The 16019-nt window shown below is 37.8% G+C and overlaps 1 protein-coding gene across 3 annotated transcripts in view; it reads right to left on the bottom strand.

The window, feature by feature from the left end:
- The window catches only part of LOC145772305 (guanine nucleotide-binding protein G(q) subunit alpha-like), a 53853-nt gene that overhangs the window by 25773 nt on the left and 12061 nt on the right, over nt 1–16019 (bottom strand). The window contains exon 1 of one of the 3 annotated variants that reach the window (XM_082584174.1): nt 5150–5389. The exons of 1 other annotated variant lie outside the window; for it this stretch is intronic. In XM_082584174.1, coding sequence (XP_082440300.1) covers nt 5150–5288 — 139 coding nt within the window. In that variant the 5' untranslated portion in view covers nt 5289–5389. Of the gene's footprint in view, nt 1–3454; nt 3607–5149; nt 5390–16019 lie in introns of those variants that run through there. One more of the 3 variants, XM_082584175.1, reaches the window with a different exon arrangement.

Below are 16019 nucleotides of genomic sequence, written 5' to 3'. Positions count from 1 at the left end.
CTTTCAATTGGCATAATCTATTAAAGATTCAAGAATCAAATCTCAACCGCATTGTTGTGTCATAATAGTAGGTTTTAGTAATGAAAGGCCACCATAATTGAGGACTGGGGTATAAGGGAAGAAACATTACATCATAATTGGGGTTTCTGAAAAATTAATAAAGTGTTTGCGCAAACTCTCCAAATAGGCTATCATAATTGATAATAAGATGTAAAATGTAAACCAAGTGATTTGTGTAGTCGTACAAAAACTATTCGACAAGTAATGTGCAACCAAATGGCGCTTGTCGTTCGGTTGAAAAGCTTTTACCAGGCCAAGACTACCCAGGTAGCAAAAATGTATACTTTTGCATCGTTTTTACGTCGCTAAACGTTTAAAAAACCATGTAACTTGGTTGTTTTTAGTAAGCTGGTTCTATCAGTTTCTGATTAAATTTCCACCTTTCGTTGTAATAAACTCACCAAGCTTAAACAATGTCATGGCAGAATAAGTATGCTCAAAATGAAAGCAATGGAACTACGAATCCTCACTAAACTTATCAAAATGGTCTTGTTGCGCCTAAAATGACCAAGGCCTATGAGAGGGGGTACGGAGGGTACGGCGTACTCTTGACGGCCCAAGCCTGTGTTTTTTGGGAGGGCCCGAAATTTTGGTTTATAGTTTACGCGCAAAAGTGTTTGGCTAAAACCATCCTAAACGACTGATTTCAAGCATTAAAATTGTTATTCTTTAGTCCTGGGGGGCCCATAATCTAGCAAAAGGGCCCAGACATGTAAGCGAGTGCTTTGCAAGCAAATTATGGGCCCAAAGTGGTAATTTAATGCTTTACGTGCAAAAATGTTCTGTTTAAAGCATCCTAAATTAAATCATAACACTTAGTTATTCTGCTGTCCGGGCGTACACTAGCCATTTCAATTCTTGTCGATGTCAATTCTTGCTACAAAACGGCTGCCGAGAAACATATAGTTGATTTAATGGTCTAAATGGCTAGCGTGGAAGCTACACCGTTATGGTTAGCGAATCGCAACAGCTCGCTGTACTAGTGAGTGCTCAGCCTTGTGCTGATAGCCGGGAAGAACGCTCCTTTCTTCACAATGAGGTTGTCATCTTAGGCGCAACAAGACCATTTATTGATTAGTTTAGTGAGGATTCGTAGTCCCATTGCTATCATTTTAAGCCTACTTACTCTGCCATGACATTGTTTAAGCTTGGTGAGTTTATTACAACGAAATGTGGATATTAAATCACAAACTGATAAAACCAGCTCACTAAAAACAACCAAGTTACATGGTTTTTTAAACGTTTAGCAACGTAAAAACGATGCAAAAGTATACATTTTTGCTACCTGGGTAGTCTTGGCCTGGTTTTATCCTCTGCTGAGAGTAAAAAAGAAACACAAAGAAAAGCATGATAAATATTGGAGAAATTGAGTCTCCTTCACAACTTAAGAATCGAACAACGCAAAACTGCTGAAACAAAACGTTTTGTTTGAGTGAAAGAATCACTGTAAGCAAACAATGCCAAAAGGTACGCACATGAAGTCATGGGAGTGTGAGGTATCAAAAATTTGAACAGGTTGTTATTTTTCTATATCAATGTGGTGTTAGTTACTACTTTAAAAAATTTATGCTGTAATATCTTTGCTACTGCAAAAAATCCGCAGCAAACGCCTTTTTTTACATGTTTAGTATCGGCCACAGTATCGGCCAAATTTTGCCGATACCGATGCCGATACCGATACTCAAAAAATGGCCGATATCACCGATACCGATGCCGATACCGATATATCGGTACATCTCTATCCATTACTATATATAATATATATATAAATGATAAAAAATATTTAAACATGATGGCATAAATGCTCCTTGCCTTCAAATCTAAAGCAAATGTGATTTCTACCACGGTAGCATCAACTTTGTATAGAAATCAGTGGATGATGCAACATCCAACTTGATCTTGAAATTAATGGATGATGCAACATTCAAGCAACAACAGCCCTAGTGCATTATTTTATTGAGTTATGGCAAGCATGTACTGTGAGTGAAAGCCACTTCATTCGTAAAAAGTAGTTTTGAGGTGAAATAAGCATGAATCTACCTTTTTTGCATCTTTTTTTAAAAAAACCCAATAAAACCCAAAAAAACCCGGGTTTTTTTAAAAAAAAACGGGCGGGTTGGGCTTTTTTAAAAAAAACCGGGTTTTTCTCAACCCTGGTCAAAGACTTTAAATCTGGAGTAGATTTTCACATGCAGCCTACTGTATTACCACAAAAATAATATAGGTAAGTCTGCCCTATAGAAATATCTATGCACAATACGAAGGAGCCGTTTAATGCACTATTTTAGGATACCAGTAGACAGTGCTAAAAATGAAACGTTAACACAAACATAGTTCGTTCTAACTCAGTGGTTCAATTGCACTCCACCAGTTTTGCTGCAACATTATGTCAGTAAGCATGCATAGACAGATCGATGTGGAGGCAGGGTGTGAAGACGATTGGGGCACTTGGAAGTGAATCCGGCCACCCTCGGTAACGGGGACATCACCGGATTAAAACTGGACTACTACTACATGCATAGTTTCAATAGGATTTCTCTCAACATTAAGACAAACAAAAACACTTCAATATTAAATAAAGCTGTTAACTGAACAAAAATAATGGAAACTTTACACCACTGGAACACATAAAAATGAAGATTCTGTTTTCATCGAAGCTGCTACATCACAACCAGGGTCTGCTACTATTCGGTGAGTTCGATTCGGTGAGTTCGATTCGGTGAGTTCGATTCGGTGAGTCCGATTCGGTGAGTTCCTAACCTCTAACCCTAACTCCTAACCCTAAAACGGCAATGATAATTAGGCTACGATACCCAATAATTTAAAAAAAAAATTGAAAAAATTCCCCATTAAGGGATCCGACTCACCGAATCGGACTCACCGAAACGGGCCATTCCGTCACAACCAAACGGCGCATGCTTGATCTACTACTAAAGCAAGTCTTAAGTCACACACTTATGAGCGACACACAATCTGTCAAATCTTTAGATGCTTTAAATTCCACAAACTCACTTTCGGTAGAAAATTTATCTAACTTCAGCTACAAAATATGCAACAGGCAATTATGCTTGTTGGCATATGGAAGGCACATGAAACTTTTTCCTTCTAAAATAGCCTCCTTTGGCATGTTTGTGTTGCTTACATGAAACAGCCATTCCCGGTATATATTACATTTTCTTTCAAATCAACTAGATACAAAGTAAAGCATGTATATACAATGTACACAACCTTTTGAACAACACTGTGAGTCTAATTACAACTTACATAATATTGGGAAAAAAATGACCAATTGAGACATGCATCATTGCATCAAACATGAAAATGCTCTATTAAATTTTAAGCATATAGCCTACTGTACAACATGTTCGTACAACAGCTCTCTGACAATACTTACCAAGCAGTAATAATTTCAGCTCTCTTCGAGCATCTTTTTTATGACGACGTAATTCCCTTTCAATTTGGCCATTAATTTTCTCTGCTTCTATCTCGTCACTTGTTTTAAAACAATTTCCTAAAAACGTTGCTACAGCCATTCCGTGAGTTAGTTGCTAACTCTCTACTAAAACAATCTACTGCCAATCATCCTGAAAATTTTATTGGAGACACAAATCTTAGCTTAAATAAAAAAACAACAGAGCTCAAAATGCAAAAAAAAAACGTTTTTTATGTCAATGTATAATGTATATAACTGTAAAAATTTAATAACAATTTACCCAGACAGCAAAATCCATCCTTTTTACATTGATTCAATGTCTGCAATGTAAAAATGATGATTATTTTGCAATCTGGGTAAGAAGATGAAGGATACTAACAACAGACAGAACTGTATGTTTACCTTCTGGGTCTCATCCTGCAAAAAAAATGATGACAAGCCAGCAAACACACTGATTGTTTTCAATAAAATTTGTCAGAACACTATCATACAACTTTAAATGAGTTGGTCGCAAGACAAATATAAATAATATATATTAGCCGATACATTATACAACAGAAAAATAGTGGATAGAGGAAGTGATCAAACTCACAAAACTGAAACAACTCTGTTGCTAAATTTTTTCCACAGCTTATTGCAGATGAATGTAAAGCACAGAAGATATAACCTTCTCTCAAAAGGATGCAAATGAGAGGCAAACAGAAGTTGACACATCAGCTGCACTACCAGAAAACTGACAAATCTTTGGTGCCTTTTCTTTATAACTATAGAACTATGAAAACATTGTGACAAACAAACAGAATCATCAAGAACTACATCTTTTACCCTTCAGAATTACCACTCTACCAGTTGCTGCAGCACAGAAAATACTATAGTTTCCCTTTGATTCTGTTTTTTTCCGGTCATTTATCAGTCATGGACCGATTTTATAGCAAAATGTCCGAAAAAAATATAGTCAATTCGGTCAAATGTCCGAAAAAATATATATATAGCTAATTCTCTTCTCAGATAAAACATGACAACGTTTCTCAGCGAAACTTATTGTTGTAGCTAGTCAGGAAGTGCAAACTTTGGTTTGTATCAACTACTAGAAAGGAAATATTTTCATCAGAAAAAATGACCGAAATAAATAAAAAATGACCGAATTTCTTCAAGTAATTTCGGACAAATGACCGAAAAGTTTCAGCGAAAAAAAAACCCAGCTTTGATTTTATACATGGTCACAAAAAGCTCCATTTATAAATACAACAAAGAATCTGACACAAACTATTATGCTCATTTAAACAATTTTACTAGTAGAACAATTAATTGCAATACAGTAGAATTCAGCTATAGTAGCATCTGTTGTAAAGTCCTGCTTTTACACTATAAGAGAATTAGGTCACATTGACATTTCATATTAGTGAAACCTTCTTGAAGGTCGATTCAGGTGTCAAGGTAAATTCTATTGTATGAATAGACTTTGCAAATACAATAACTGTGTCTGTAAGACTTGCTCGATTTAAAAAAGTAAGTTTAATGCCATGCAAAGAAGTTTCCAATATATACAAAGATATCCGCACAGCAAAACAAGGAAACAGTGCCAAAATAACACTGTTACTCACTGCGTACTCTCAATAAGACCTAGTTGAAAGATGGCCTGTACATAGTACTTACCAAGCAATAACAATTTTAGCTCTCTTCGAGCATCCTTTTTATGACGACGTAATTCTCTTTCAATTTGGCCATTAATTTGATCTGCTTCTCTTTCTTCCCTGGACTTGCAACAATCCCCTAACAGTTTAGCAACGGGCATCCTCAATGGGATGCAATCAAATTCAATAAAGATTTTTTTGCCTTTTTTAATAAATCTATAAAATCCATCTTTGATATTCCATAATATATTGCAAATCTACTGTAAACCACTTCCTACTATGCTGAAACTCAATTTAAACTGAATAAAAGAAAAAATTGAACCTCTGCAATATATTAAATGTACGGTATATATACGTAGGTCGTAGGGGTGTTCAATTTCGATTCGATTTCGATTAAGATGATATTCGAAATTCGTTTTTCGTATTGGACATATTCGAAATTATAGCAGCCCTTTCGGCTAAACGCGGTTGAAAGTAACGCGAGTGGCGCGAAATCTATCTTGTCGCGATTTGCAAGCGAAAAGACTTCGACGCATGCGCATCGTCGATCACGTGACTATCACCCGTTTTCGCGGGTCCAACAGCCAGAGATGCCAGGTTGGCATTTTTAATGCCAAATTTCTCTCAAAAATGAAGATAGCTAGGTTGTGCAATAGCATAAAGTGTAGGCTGAGCTTTTTCGCAGTTTTATCCATTTTTTACCGAATCCATAGGCGCCTGAGCCGTGAGGGCAGGGCCGTAGCCAGACCGCAGAGCAAGGGGGGCAACTTTTTTTTAGGGGGGGGGCCGAAAAAATTTAAATGGGCAAAATCATTATAATTGTAGCTGTTGCTTGAGAATGTTGAGATTTTGCCGAGGGGGGGCAAAATTTTTTTCAGGGGGCAAGGCCCCCACGCAGATTTCTGTGTGGGGGCAACTTTTTATGCTGTATTGAATATTGATACATAAAACAATAGATGAACTAGCGATCGGCAGCAGGAAAACACTTTTTGAATGCAAACCGCAATAGCTTCGCGATAAATAATCATGAATCACTATGAACGAGTTGGGATGCTACAATCCAACACCAGACAACAAAATCTGTCATTTTTACATTGATTTAATGTCTGCAGACGTTGAATCAATGTAAAAATGACTGATTTTGTTGCCTGGGACATTGCAAAAATCTACCATTTTGTGTCGATTCAATGTCATCAGATGTTGAATGCACCCAAAAACAACATAATTTGCTACGTAGACGGAGCGTGCGTTTAGCTTTATGCGCTTGCAAACATACTCGATGTCGCTTTCGAGGCGAAACCTCTGCACTCTGCAGTGAAATGTCGCGGCAGTGAATCGCTCGCTGTGAAAATGAACTTGAAGTGTTTGGGATCCCAGCGACCTCGGCTCCAGCGGAGCAATTGTTTTCAAAAACTGGCCTGACCTTCACGAAGCTGAGATCCCGACTGACGGGTGACCATGTCGATCAGCTTGTGTTCATAAACACCAACATGGGCCTGGAGCTGTAGACGTTATTTTGTGTTCTTTTTTCGCAAATTTTCATGGCTTTTTTTCGCGTTTTCTAGCGAATTTTCATGTCGTTTCTTTCAATAAAATCTCATTTTGCAGTTTGGTGAATAGTTGTGATATTCGAAATCGAAATTCGGAAATCGAAAACAAATTGAATTTCGAATATTCAAATAATCGAAATTGAACACCCCTATATATACGTAAGAATAAGGTCTACAAAATGAAAAAGTACAAATACATCTCATACAGAATTATGAACAAAGCTCTTCAAAGCAACGACTGCTTTTCAACCTCTTCTGTGCCTTAAAACACTTTATACAGCACCCACTGGCGCCGACTTACAGGGTTACGTTGCCACCCCATAACCGCTGTGGCGGGGTGGCAGCCACCCCATTTAGGTTACATTACTTACTGCAAACAAATGTAATTTGAACAGACGTTTAAATTTTTTTGATCATTGGTTTTCGCTTCAAGTCAACGTAAAGCAAGAGGTGAACCAATACAGTATTGCGAAGAAAATGATTGTTTTTGTCACAAGCATGTTAAGATTATGCAACACGTGGCTACGAGTTTTTTCCTTGTTGTTTTCGTTTTATTTGTTATTTGTCATAAGTCATTGTTACATTTGTTAGGTTTACAATGGAATTCATTAATCAATAAAACACGATCTTTCCATTGCTTCCCTCAAAAAAAAAATTTTTTTTTAACCTACTTGCGATCTGCCATGATGCAACAGCGATTGAACCACGCCCTAATTTTAAATGTTTATCAAGCTGAAGCTTCACGGTTACAACTTGACCAGTTGATTAACAGTTGGATTGATAGAGCTGCTGTTCGCAAAAATACTTTTGCCAAATGTTAAGTGTCAGAGCAGCAACGTAACAATCAAATTCACAACATACCTCCTGTACTTTGTTTTAAAGTTGCTTTGTAAATTATTGAGCTACAAATCAAGTGTGAAAAAACAATTGCATCTACGAAACACGCTTAGTAAAAATCAAACAAAAACATGCAGTTTGAAAGTTTTTAGATTGCCATTTTGTGCTATCCGCCACCCCGTGCAAAAATAAAAGTCGGCGCCTATGACAGTACCTATATTATATATGTTTTGAATATCTGGCAAAACACCAAATGAAACTCAGTAGAATTTAAATTATACCACATAACAAAAAACCTCAAACACAGCTTATTGATTTTCTTTTTTTTTGTGTGTGATATATGTGGCCTATTGACAATGGTGTACCACGTGAGTCAACATTGGTCTTACATAACTCTGGTTTAAATGCAAAAATCACTGCATTAGGCTACTGAAAAATGTAATTATCTTTTTGAAAAACATGTAATAGCCTATACCACACACCTAACTTTGGAGGGTCTGTTACTATTCGGCTAGTCCAATTGGGCTACTCCGATTCGGCTAGTCCGATTCGGCTACAGCCCGATTCGGCTAGTCCAATTGGGCTAGTTCCCTATTTGGATACAGTCTTTATCAGTTAGTTCCCTATTCGGCAATTTTTTGAAAATCCAACGAGTCCTTCTGTAATCCAACAAAATCCTTCTGTAAATCCAACCACACCTTCTGGTTATTTAGAGAATTTTGTATTTTATTCCACAATAGGCTATCGTTTCTTTTGCATTCTTGCATTTTATCCAGTGTTTACCTATGAACAAACGAGCCATTTTATCCAGTGTTTGCCAAAACGGGCCATTCCAAACTTTGGAAGACATGACAAACCACATCAAAAGAACTGCATGGAATAAATGACCAGCAGACAGTTAGGTGCCTGCCAAATGGGTGTGCACACTGTGGCATCAGGACATTTAGGTGTGGTGCATGGTCATTTAAGTGGTATTCCCAGTAAAGTTTACTTCATTAGGTGCTTGACGGTGATACTGCAGACACTGGCAGATGCAGAATTTTATCAAAAGCCATTCAAAATGGTTTTCAAATTGAAAATGAATTTAAAACACACCCATTTGCTAATTATAACCAGCAAGTTATATTGTATAAGATTAGTCTACCATACTCACTTCACAGTGTAGATTCTAACGATCTGTTTAAGCCTGATGCTGCGAGTTAGTTGTGGCAATATCGAATCACACGAGCTTTCGAAACACAGTTCCCTAGTCATGTGTTATGACAAATGGTGTTGAATTCAGTGAGTGGTTCTTTCATGTGGCTCTTTGGTTTAGTTTGAGGCTGCCGGCTGTTGAGCTTCTGTGCTGTTAGGCGCTATTGCTATGAAATTTTGTTGAATCAGTAGTTAGTAGATTAGGTGACGTACACCTAGCTGTAGCTACACTTAGGTGTACACCTGTACACCTAGGTGTACGTTACCTAATCTACTAACAACTGATTCAACAAAATTTCACAGCTTCCATTTAAGCTGAAAAGCTTTGGATTTTTACGTTGCTTCAATGATTGATGACATTGAATCAGCGTAACAAAGGTGAATTCTTTGCTAAGAATGGATGGGAGTACCTACTTCTATACTAATCAGCGCGATTTAGTTCAAGTCTTACATCACAATGTCTGGCTTTGATCTCTGAGTAATATTGATAAGGCAAGATTGATTACAAAATTAGATTATACGAGTAGGCTAAGTTTTAGTACTACAGTAAGAAAGAAAAAGCCCAGGGAAATTTCCATAAGTGAGATTGAATACGATGAAACTACGTTCCTTGCTCTTCATCACTTTCGCTCACACGACACCCAAAAACAAACACAAGGAAAAAGGCCCAGTGAATCGTTTGACTCTTCAAGCGTGGGTTGTTGGTTTGATGAAAGCCTTTTTTCTAAACCATAGATATAGTTGAAGATAAAGTAATTAGGCATGACGATTGACATTAAAACTAGTGCGTCCACCGTGAGACTTAATTTGTCCGCCGAGATAGCTGCTCAGACCGGACACATTTGTCCGCTGGCAACAATATCAAATTTCTAGGCCTGTAACTTATTTTGTTCCCTGAAAAGATCAAGAGAAATTTTGAAATGTTTGCGGCAACTACGATCAGCGACTTCGGCTCTGTTGTATTTTTTCTCAAACTTTTCAGTGTACGAAATGGGGGTACGAAGTGTTCAGGGGATGAAATAGGTTGCACTCTTGATGCTTGCACTACTGTACAGTAAGCAACTAAGCATAGGCCTACAATCACTGTGTGTACATGGCACTTGCACTAGCCACCAGGCTACTCAGCCAAAACAAACACTCTCCAACAATTTAACTTACAATTGTTGGAGCTGGTGTCAGGGATATCTAAAGAAGGGGATACGAAGGCTTTTATTACGTCTGACAATAGAAGGGCTTTTGTTTATCGTAAATAATCTGTGTTTATTGTAAAATGACAATTGGCACCGATAGTAGTTTAATAAATCTTGTTATGATAACTTGCATTGCGCTATTAGCATCAGGCCTGGACATTCACAGCATGCTCATGGTTGCTTGTTAATTCAGCTACCCATATATTTGCTTTACATCTAGCCTACTGCAAAGGCTTTGTTTAAAAAAACAGCTTACTGGTAACTTTTCAACTGTCTTTGTAAACAAGTATTCTTTAAATATGCTCTATGCAACGTTTACTAACTGTCTTTGGTAGCTGACTGTACCAGTTGCACTACAAAACTTTCTGCAATTTTGAAAAGAACCTCATGTTTCACACGCTACAAACTACCGCCCTGGTAGTGTCATGAGAATAAGGCAATCGCTGCGAGCCTTCATATCCCCTTCTCTAGATATCCCTGGCTGGTGTACAAGTCTCTGCCCTAGTAAAAAATATCATCATGTCATAGACAAGAATCGACCCAGACACATGGGTTGGAGTGTGTGAACAGTAAAGCAAAGGTAAAGTAGTTTCATCCTAAATGCTTGGTCGATTCCTGTCCATAACAGATGCAACCTATTTCATCCCCTGAAAAGATTGAGAAAAAAATGGAAGTTGAAGTAGCTAATCGAAGTTTTGGCAACCTTTTTAAAATTTTAGCATCTATTTATTCAAGCATGTGAACTTAATTTAGGCTACTTGGGCAGTGAATTCGTTAACTTAAACCAGGTCATAGCCTATAGTCTTGCATGTCTAAATAAAATATTGCATTATCAGAAGAACTGAGCAATTTTTCATACAACCAACCAACAAATTAAAACATGCAAAAAGGTTTCAATCTTCCATCTTTTCAATTTTTCCAAAGTTCTATGCTTTTCTTTCTTATAACTGAACTTTTACGCATTCATTCCTTTAGTCTTGGAAAACAAAGTATGTACAGCCTATTTTTTTTCTCTATGAGCGATAATGCAGTCAAACTATTTTATCATGGAAAAATGCATACAGTAAACACAACTCTTTTCGTGACACTCTCTAAATACACATCGCTGAGTGCTGACTGCCATTGATCTTTTGTTGAACTCATTCAAACTTCGCAAGTCTAAAAATAGTCTTTCTCGCCTAGCTAAGATTTTTTGCATTTAGTGGCCGGGTGTGGCCGCAGAGCATTGTGGGTAAAAAAGATAAACTAGACGGAATATTTGAAGAGAAATTTTTGCCGTATTTCCCAAGAGTGGATAAATAGTTGAGCAGAGAAAAACAGTTCAGTTCAGCTTGTTTTTATTTCTGATCATCACAACGAAAAAACAATATATAACAAACATAGCAGAGGTCTAGAAAAAAGTAGAAGCGACAAAGCGCGGTAGTTATAACATGCATGATACCAAAGCAGGACAATCAGTTTAAAATAAGACATGGTCGCAACACTTCAGAAGTACGCCAACTTATTTGCCAACTAAGTCACGCAATGGTACACAATAACATACAGTTTCACCAAGTGAACGTTAGTAATAATTTAATCAATGAACAAGAAACTCCTCTATTGAAATTTAAAGATTTAAAAAGATGTTTTTATCTCAGAATACACAACATTGATTGGATCTTTATCCTCGGAATAGGAAAGCTTCTTTGAGAGCGTAATTCTGGCAGATTCGCATACTTGTAGACCACTGAAGTAGGCCCGGTCACCAAGATTGCCAGAGTGGAGTTTCCGATAGTTGTTGAAGTGTTGTTGCCGGGAATTTTTCCATCCACTAGGTGCCGCTAAATGAAGAGCTGTCCAGAAATGCGTTGCTCAAACGCACACCACAAGAGCCGAACCGACGCCGCTTTGGATCCGACGCGTAGCCACTGAGCTAACGGTGCAGACTGATGATGTGAGTGATACATCAAAATCAGAAGTGTTTCTAACGTAATCCGCCCCGATAGCTCAATCCGCCCCGATAGCTCAATTGGTTAGCGCGTCACTTCTGGAACGAAGAAGCTTCAAGATCAAGCGGCGCTGGTTCGACTCTCAGGGTGTGCGCTTGAGCAACGCACGTTAAGGACTGCTCTCCATTCAGCGGTATCTAATGGATGGAATAACTTAGTTCCCCGGCAACAAGACTTCAACAATCGGAAACTTCACTCTGTCAATCTCGGTGACCAGGCCTGCGTCAGTGATTCAAAGCCTCTACAAGTATGCGAAACTGCCAGGATTAAGCTCTGCAAGAAGCTTTCCCAGTCCGAGGATAAAGATTCAATCAATCAATTTATTTATTCGTAGCCTACCGGTAGGCTATGTGTTTGGCTTATTTATCAAAAACACAGATAAAGCCACGAGGGGTGGCTTGGGAGAGCCATCCCCACCAAAATTATATCTTACCCCTACAAAAAAAATCATAGAATTACAACGCAGCCTATTAATGACAATGTACATGATGAGCTAACGTATCAAGAGTGTTTCTCTTAAGGCCATCAGCACTTTTGATAACGCATCAAGGTTGATCAACATAACAACTCTCTTTGCTGTCTTGTTTTTTTTTCATTTGAAATTCCTTTTTTCTTTACTAATAAATTGTTAAAAAAATACTTGCTTTTTTCTCTTCGATTTTGTTCTAAATTTCAAAATATTGTAGTTAAAAGTGTTGCGACCGTGTCATATTTTATACTGATTGTAGGCTACTGCTTTGGTATCATGCATGGCCCAATGCTCTCCCCCGTCAAAAAATGTTTGTTTGTTTAAGCGTTGTTGTGATTTTTTGGGCAAACATGTTATTGTTCAAGAATGGTCTTGTTTAGCAGGGCCGTATTAACCACCTCTCGTAGCCCCCCGAAAAGGGACAGCTGTTTTTTTAGGCCCACTCATTTCAGTTAGGTTAGGCTAATGGTTTTTTTGGTAACTTGAAAAATGTTGTAAATATTACTGCAGAAGTTCGATATTCTATAGCTTAGTGCAGTGCTTCTCAACTCCTGGGTCGCGACCCAAAACTGGGTCGCCGTTTCATTTGGCTGGGTCGCTGTAAGATGTGGTGATAGAAGATAGTGTCTCTTGAGCAAAGTTTAAACTGCCTACCACTAGTTTAAACTAGTTTTTTAGTAGTTTAAACTAGTTTTCGTAATTTCCACTATTCCAACTACGCCGCAAGTTTCACCCGACGATTTTACCACACACATTTTGTGGTGACGTGTACACAATAGTTCACACTAGACTAGGGTATTGTGACGATTAATTGCTTCAAAAACCACACCAAAACTTGATCTTTGCAGAAGATTATAAAATCTTCGCAAAATTTATGCGAAGATTTTAATGCAGAATACAGACATCTGTTGACTTTTCTAATGTGAGATGGTTATCTCGTGGCAAAGTAGCCTACTGGAGAGATTTGTAACTCTGCACAAGGAGGTGAAGGAATTTTTGTCAAACAAGAAGCATAGCTTGGCAGAAAAGTTTGCTGATCAAAAGTGGCTTTTGTTTGTGGCGTATCTTTCTAATATATTTTCGCAGCTGAACATCTTGAATACATTTTTGCAAGGATCAAACATACTGTAATGTTGGTCAATGTATCTGAAAAACTGATTGCTTTTACGGAAAAGCTGAAGTCGTGGAAGAGGAAGATCGCATCCCAGAAACAGCATCATTTACTGTTTTGAAGTTACTGGAAGATACAGAGTTAGGCTTTGACGATGTCCAGCTTGTGGGTATTTGGGTTCATTGATACGAGAATTTGAGTTGATTATCCCTAAAAATGCAAAGGATTTGAAATGGGTGCGCAATCCATTTGCTATTGATGTTGATACCTTGCCTGAAAACTACCTAAGCATTTTTGGGTTTCAAGAGGAGTTTATTGACATTCAGTGCGACAGTGTATTGATGAACTGTTTTAAGAAAGAAACCCATGGTTAATTTTGGACAAAAGTCAAGACTGAAAAGACTGTTGTTGGCACGCACGAAGTAAAAGCTCTCTTGCCATATTTTACTACCTGCCTGTGTGAGAGCGGGTTTTCTGCGCTTGGGCTACTCATCGAAACAAAGGAGAAAAATTGTCTTCAACCTGAAGATGACATGAGATTGGCACTGATCAAGATAACCCCAAATTTTGACAAACAATACAAAGTCAAAGTTGTTGAAACAATACAAAGTCAAGGCTCGTATTACTGTAATTAAATTCGACATTTTCATTTTTCATGCTTACAAAGCGTTGTGCTAAATGTAGTTTTAGAAATAGGGTCGCCAAATCTTCGCTATTAATTTAACCTTAATATTTGGATCGCCACAAATAAAGGTTGAGAAGCGCTGGCTTAGTGGGATACTAAAGGAAAAACCTGACTTGGCGATTGTAGCCTACGCGTTCTTTGTTTTTAACATGCTACCATAAAACGATTTTCAATAAAATTTTGCCCCATTGTGGTTTGATCAGCATTGCGCGCGTGCTTTTGTCAAAGCTTTCAAAACAGGAATGGGCGTGAGCAACGAAGCGTGCGACATTCTACGTCACTGTAGACTAGCAATCGGCTGATCGAGCAATAGTTGTTACTGCGGGCGATTTAACTGTAGGCTACGTATTTTTGTACATCAAAAAATCAAACAGTTTGCTCAAAACATCAGATGTGGTAACGTGGCTTAATTGTTATTGCTATCGATAGAGACGTGGAAGGCACTTTAACATGCAGATATCCAATCCTTGGACTTCTGTCCAATCCAACCACGAACCAATGAGATGCTACGTCATCTGTCCAATTGTGACCATTCCAGCATTCAACTTGTTAAAGTGCCTACCTAGAGACGTATTCTCGAGCAGTGTTTGCCACTTTTTGGTGATTTTGAAAAAATTAAAAATAAATGAAACATTGGACTTTGGGCCTTGCCAGTGCCATTGAAAACAAATTTTTTTCGGTAATTTTTTTAACTGTATTCTTGAAAGTTCGGTTTACGCATTTTAATGCTTTAATTCCTGTTTGAAAATTTCATTTAGTAGGCCTTGCTTTAACATGCAAGGCCTTTTTAAGGCTTCCAAAATCCCGGTTAATGGGCCCACATCTCTGTTTAGGGACCCATTTATATTTAATTGGTACAGCGTTTTTTGGCAAATTCAAATAAAAAGATGTGGCAATACTGTTACAAAAACTCGACATTTTATAGCTTAGGCTACATCTATCGGATTGAGGCTAGCCTATATTGTTGATGATCATTTGGAATGACTATTCTAAATCAGAGAAACCAAAAATCTATTCTATTTTGTTGGAGTTTACAGACGAAATAATACTATGCCCACGCTTTTTTAAAAATGTGTTTCTACGGTCAATAGCAACTGACTTGACCAAAAGTAAATTTTCGTGAATCGATGAAGATGTTCAATAATGGCATACAGAACCGTTGATAGGGATGATCCAGCGTAGGCCTACACTATAGGCCTTACTTTTACATTCGAAATAATTTTTTTAATTAAAAATCTTTTTAGGAGGAGAGGGCTTGCATACGGAAGAAAACTCGATTGTAGAATCAGTTTAATGTTTTTTATCCGAATTCACAACCCATGGTTTGAAAAACATTTTAGGTACTGACACCTTTACTAATATTAAGTAGAGGCCCACACGTGAATTTCGGAGGGGAGATGATGCTCACACAGCCGTGTAGGGTAGGCCTTGTTTTCCGTTATTTATGTTCAGAGTGAGACAAGTTTTGTTTAAAGTAGGCTACAGCAATAAATTGCATTTGATATTTAAACTTTCACAGAGAAGTTGGATTTATGCTTTATTAGTCTGAAGACATTGCCTGTTAATCGAACTGCTACAGTTTATACTTATCCGTTTAGGCCTAGCCTACCACCATACTTTTTATATTCACATATCTAATAATTCAATCTAAAAGTACAGAGGCATACGCAAAGACCGTGAGAGATTCTATTTCACCAACAGATAACCTCGGCTACCTTAAACCTTTGTCAGACTATAAGGTTGCGTTTGGCTACTCTTGATATAAAATTGCCGAGTAACAAAATCCTGCGTGGCCTACGCCTCTGAACGTGTCCTCAATAGCCTACGCGTGGTTTATTTGGTTGAGCAAGCTAACTATACGTCGTCTA

This window comes from Aplidium turbinatum, chromosome 6 (assembly GCF_918807975.1).
Source record: "Aplidium turbinatum chromosome 6, kaAplTurb1.1, whole genome shotgun sequence".
Classification (NCBI taxonomy): Eukaryota; Metazoa; Chordata; class Ascidiacea; order Aplousobranchia; family Polyclinidae; genus Aplidium; species Aplidium turbinatum.
Note: the sequence above shows the minus strand (reverse complement) of the source record. Positions and strands in the feature narration are given on the sequence as shown.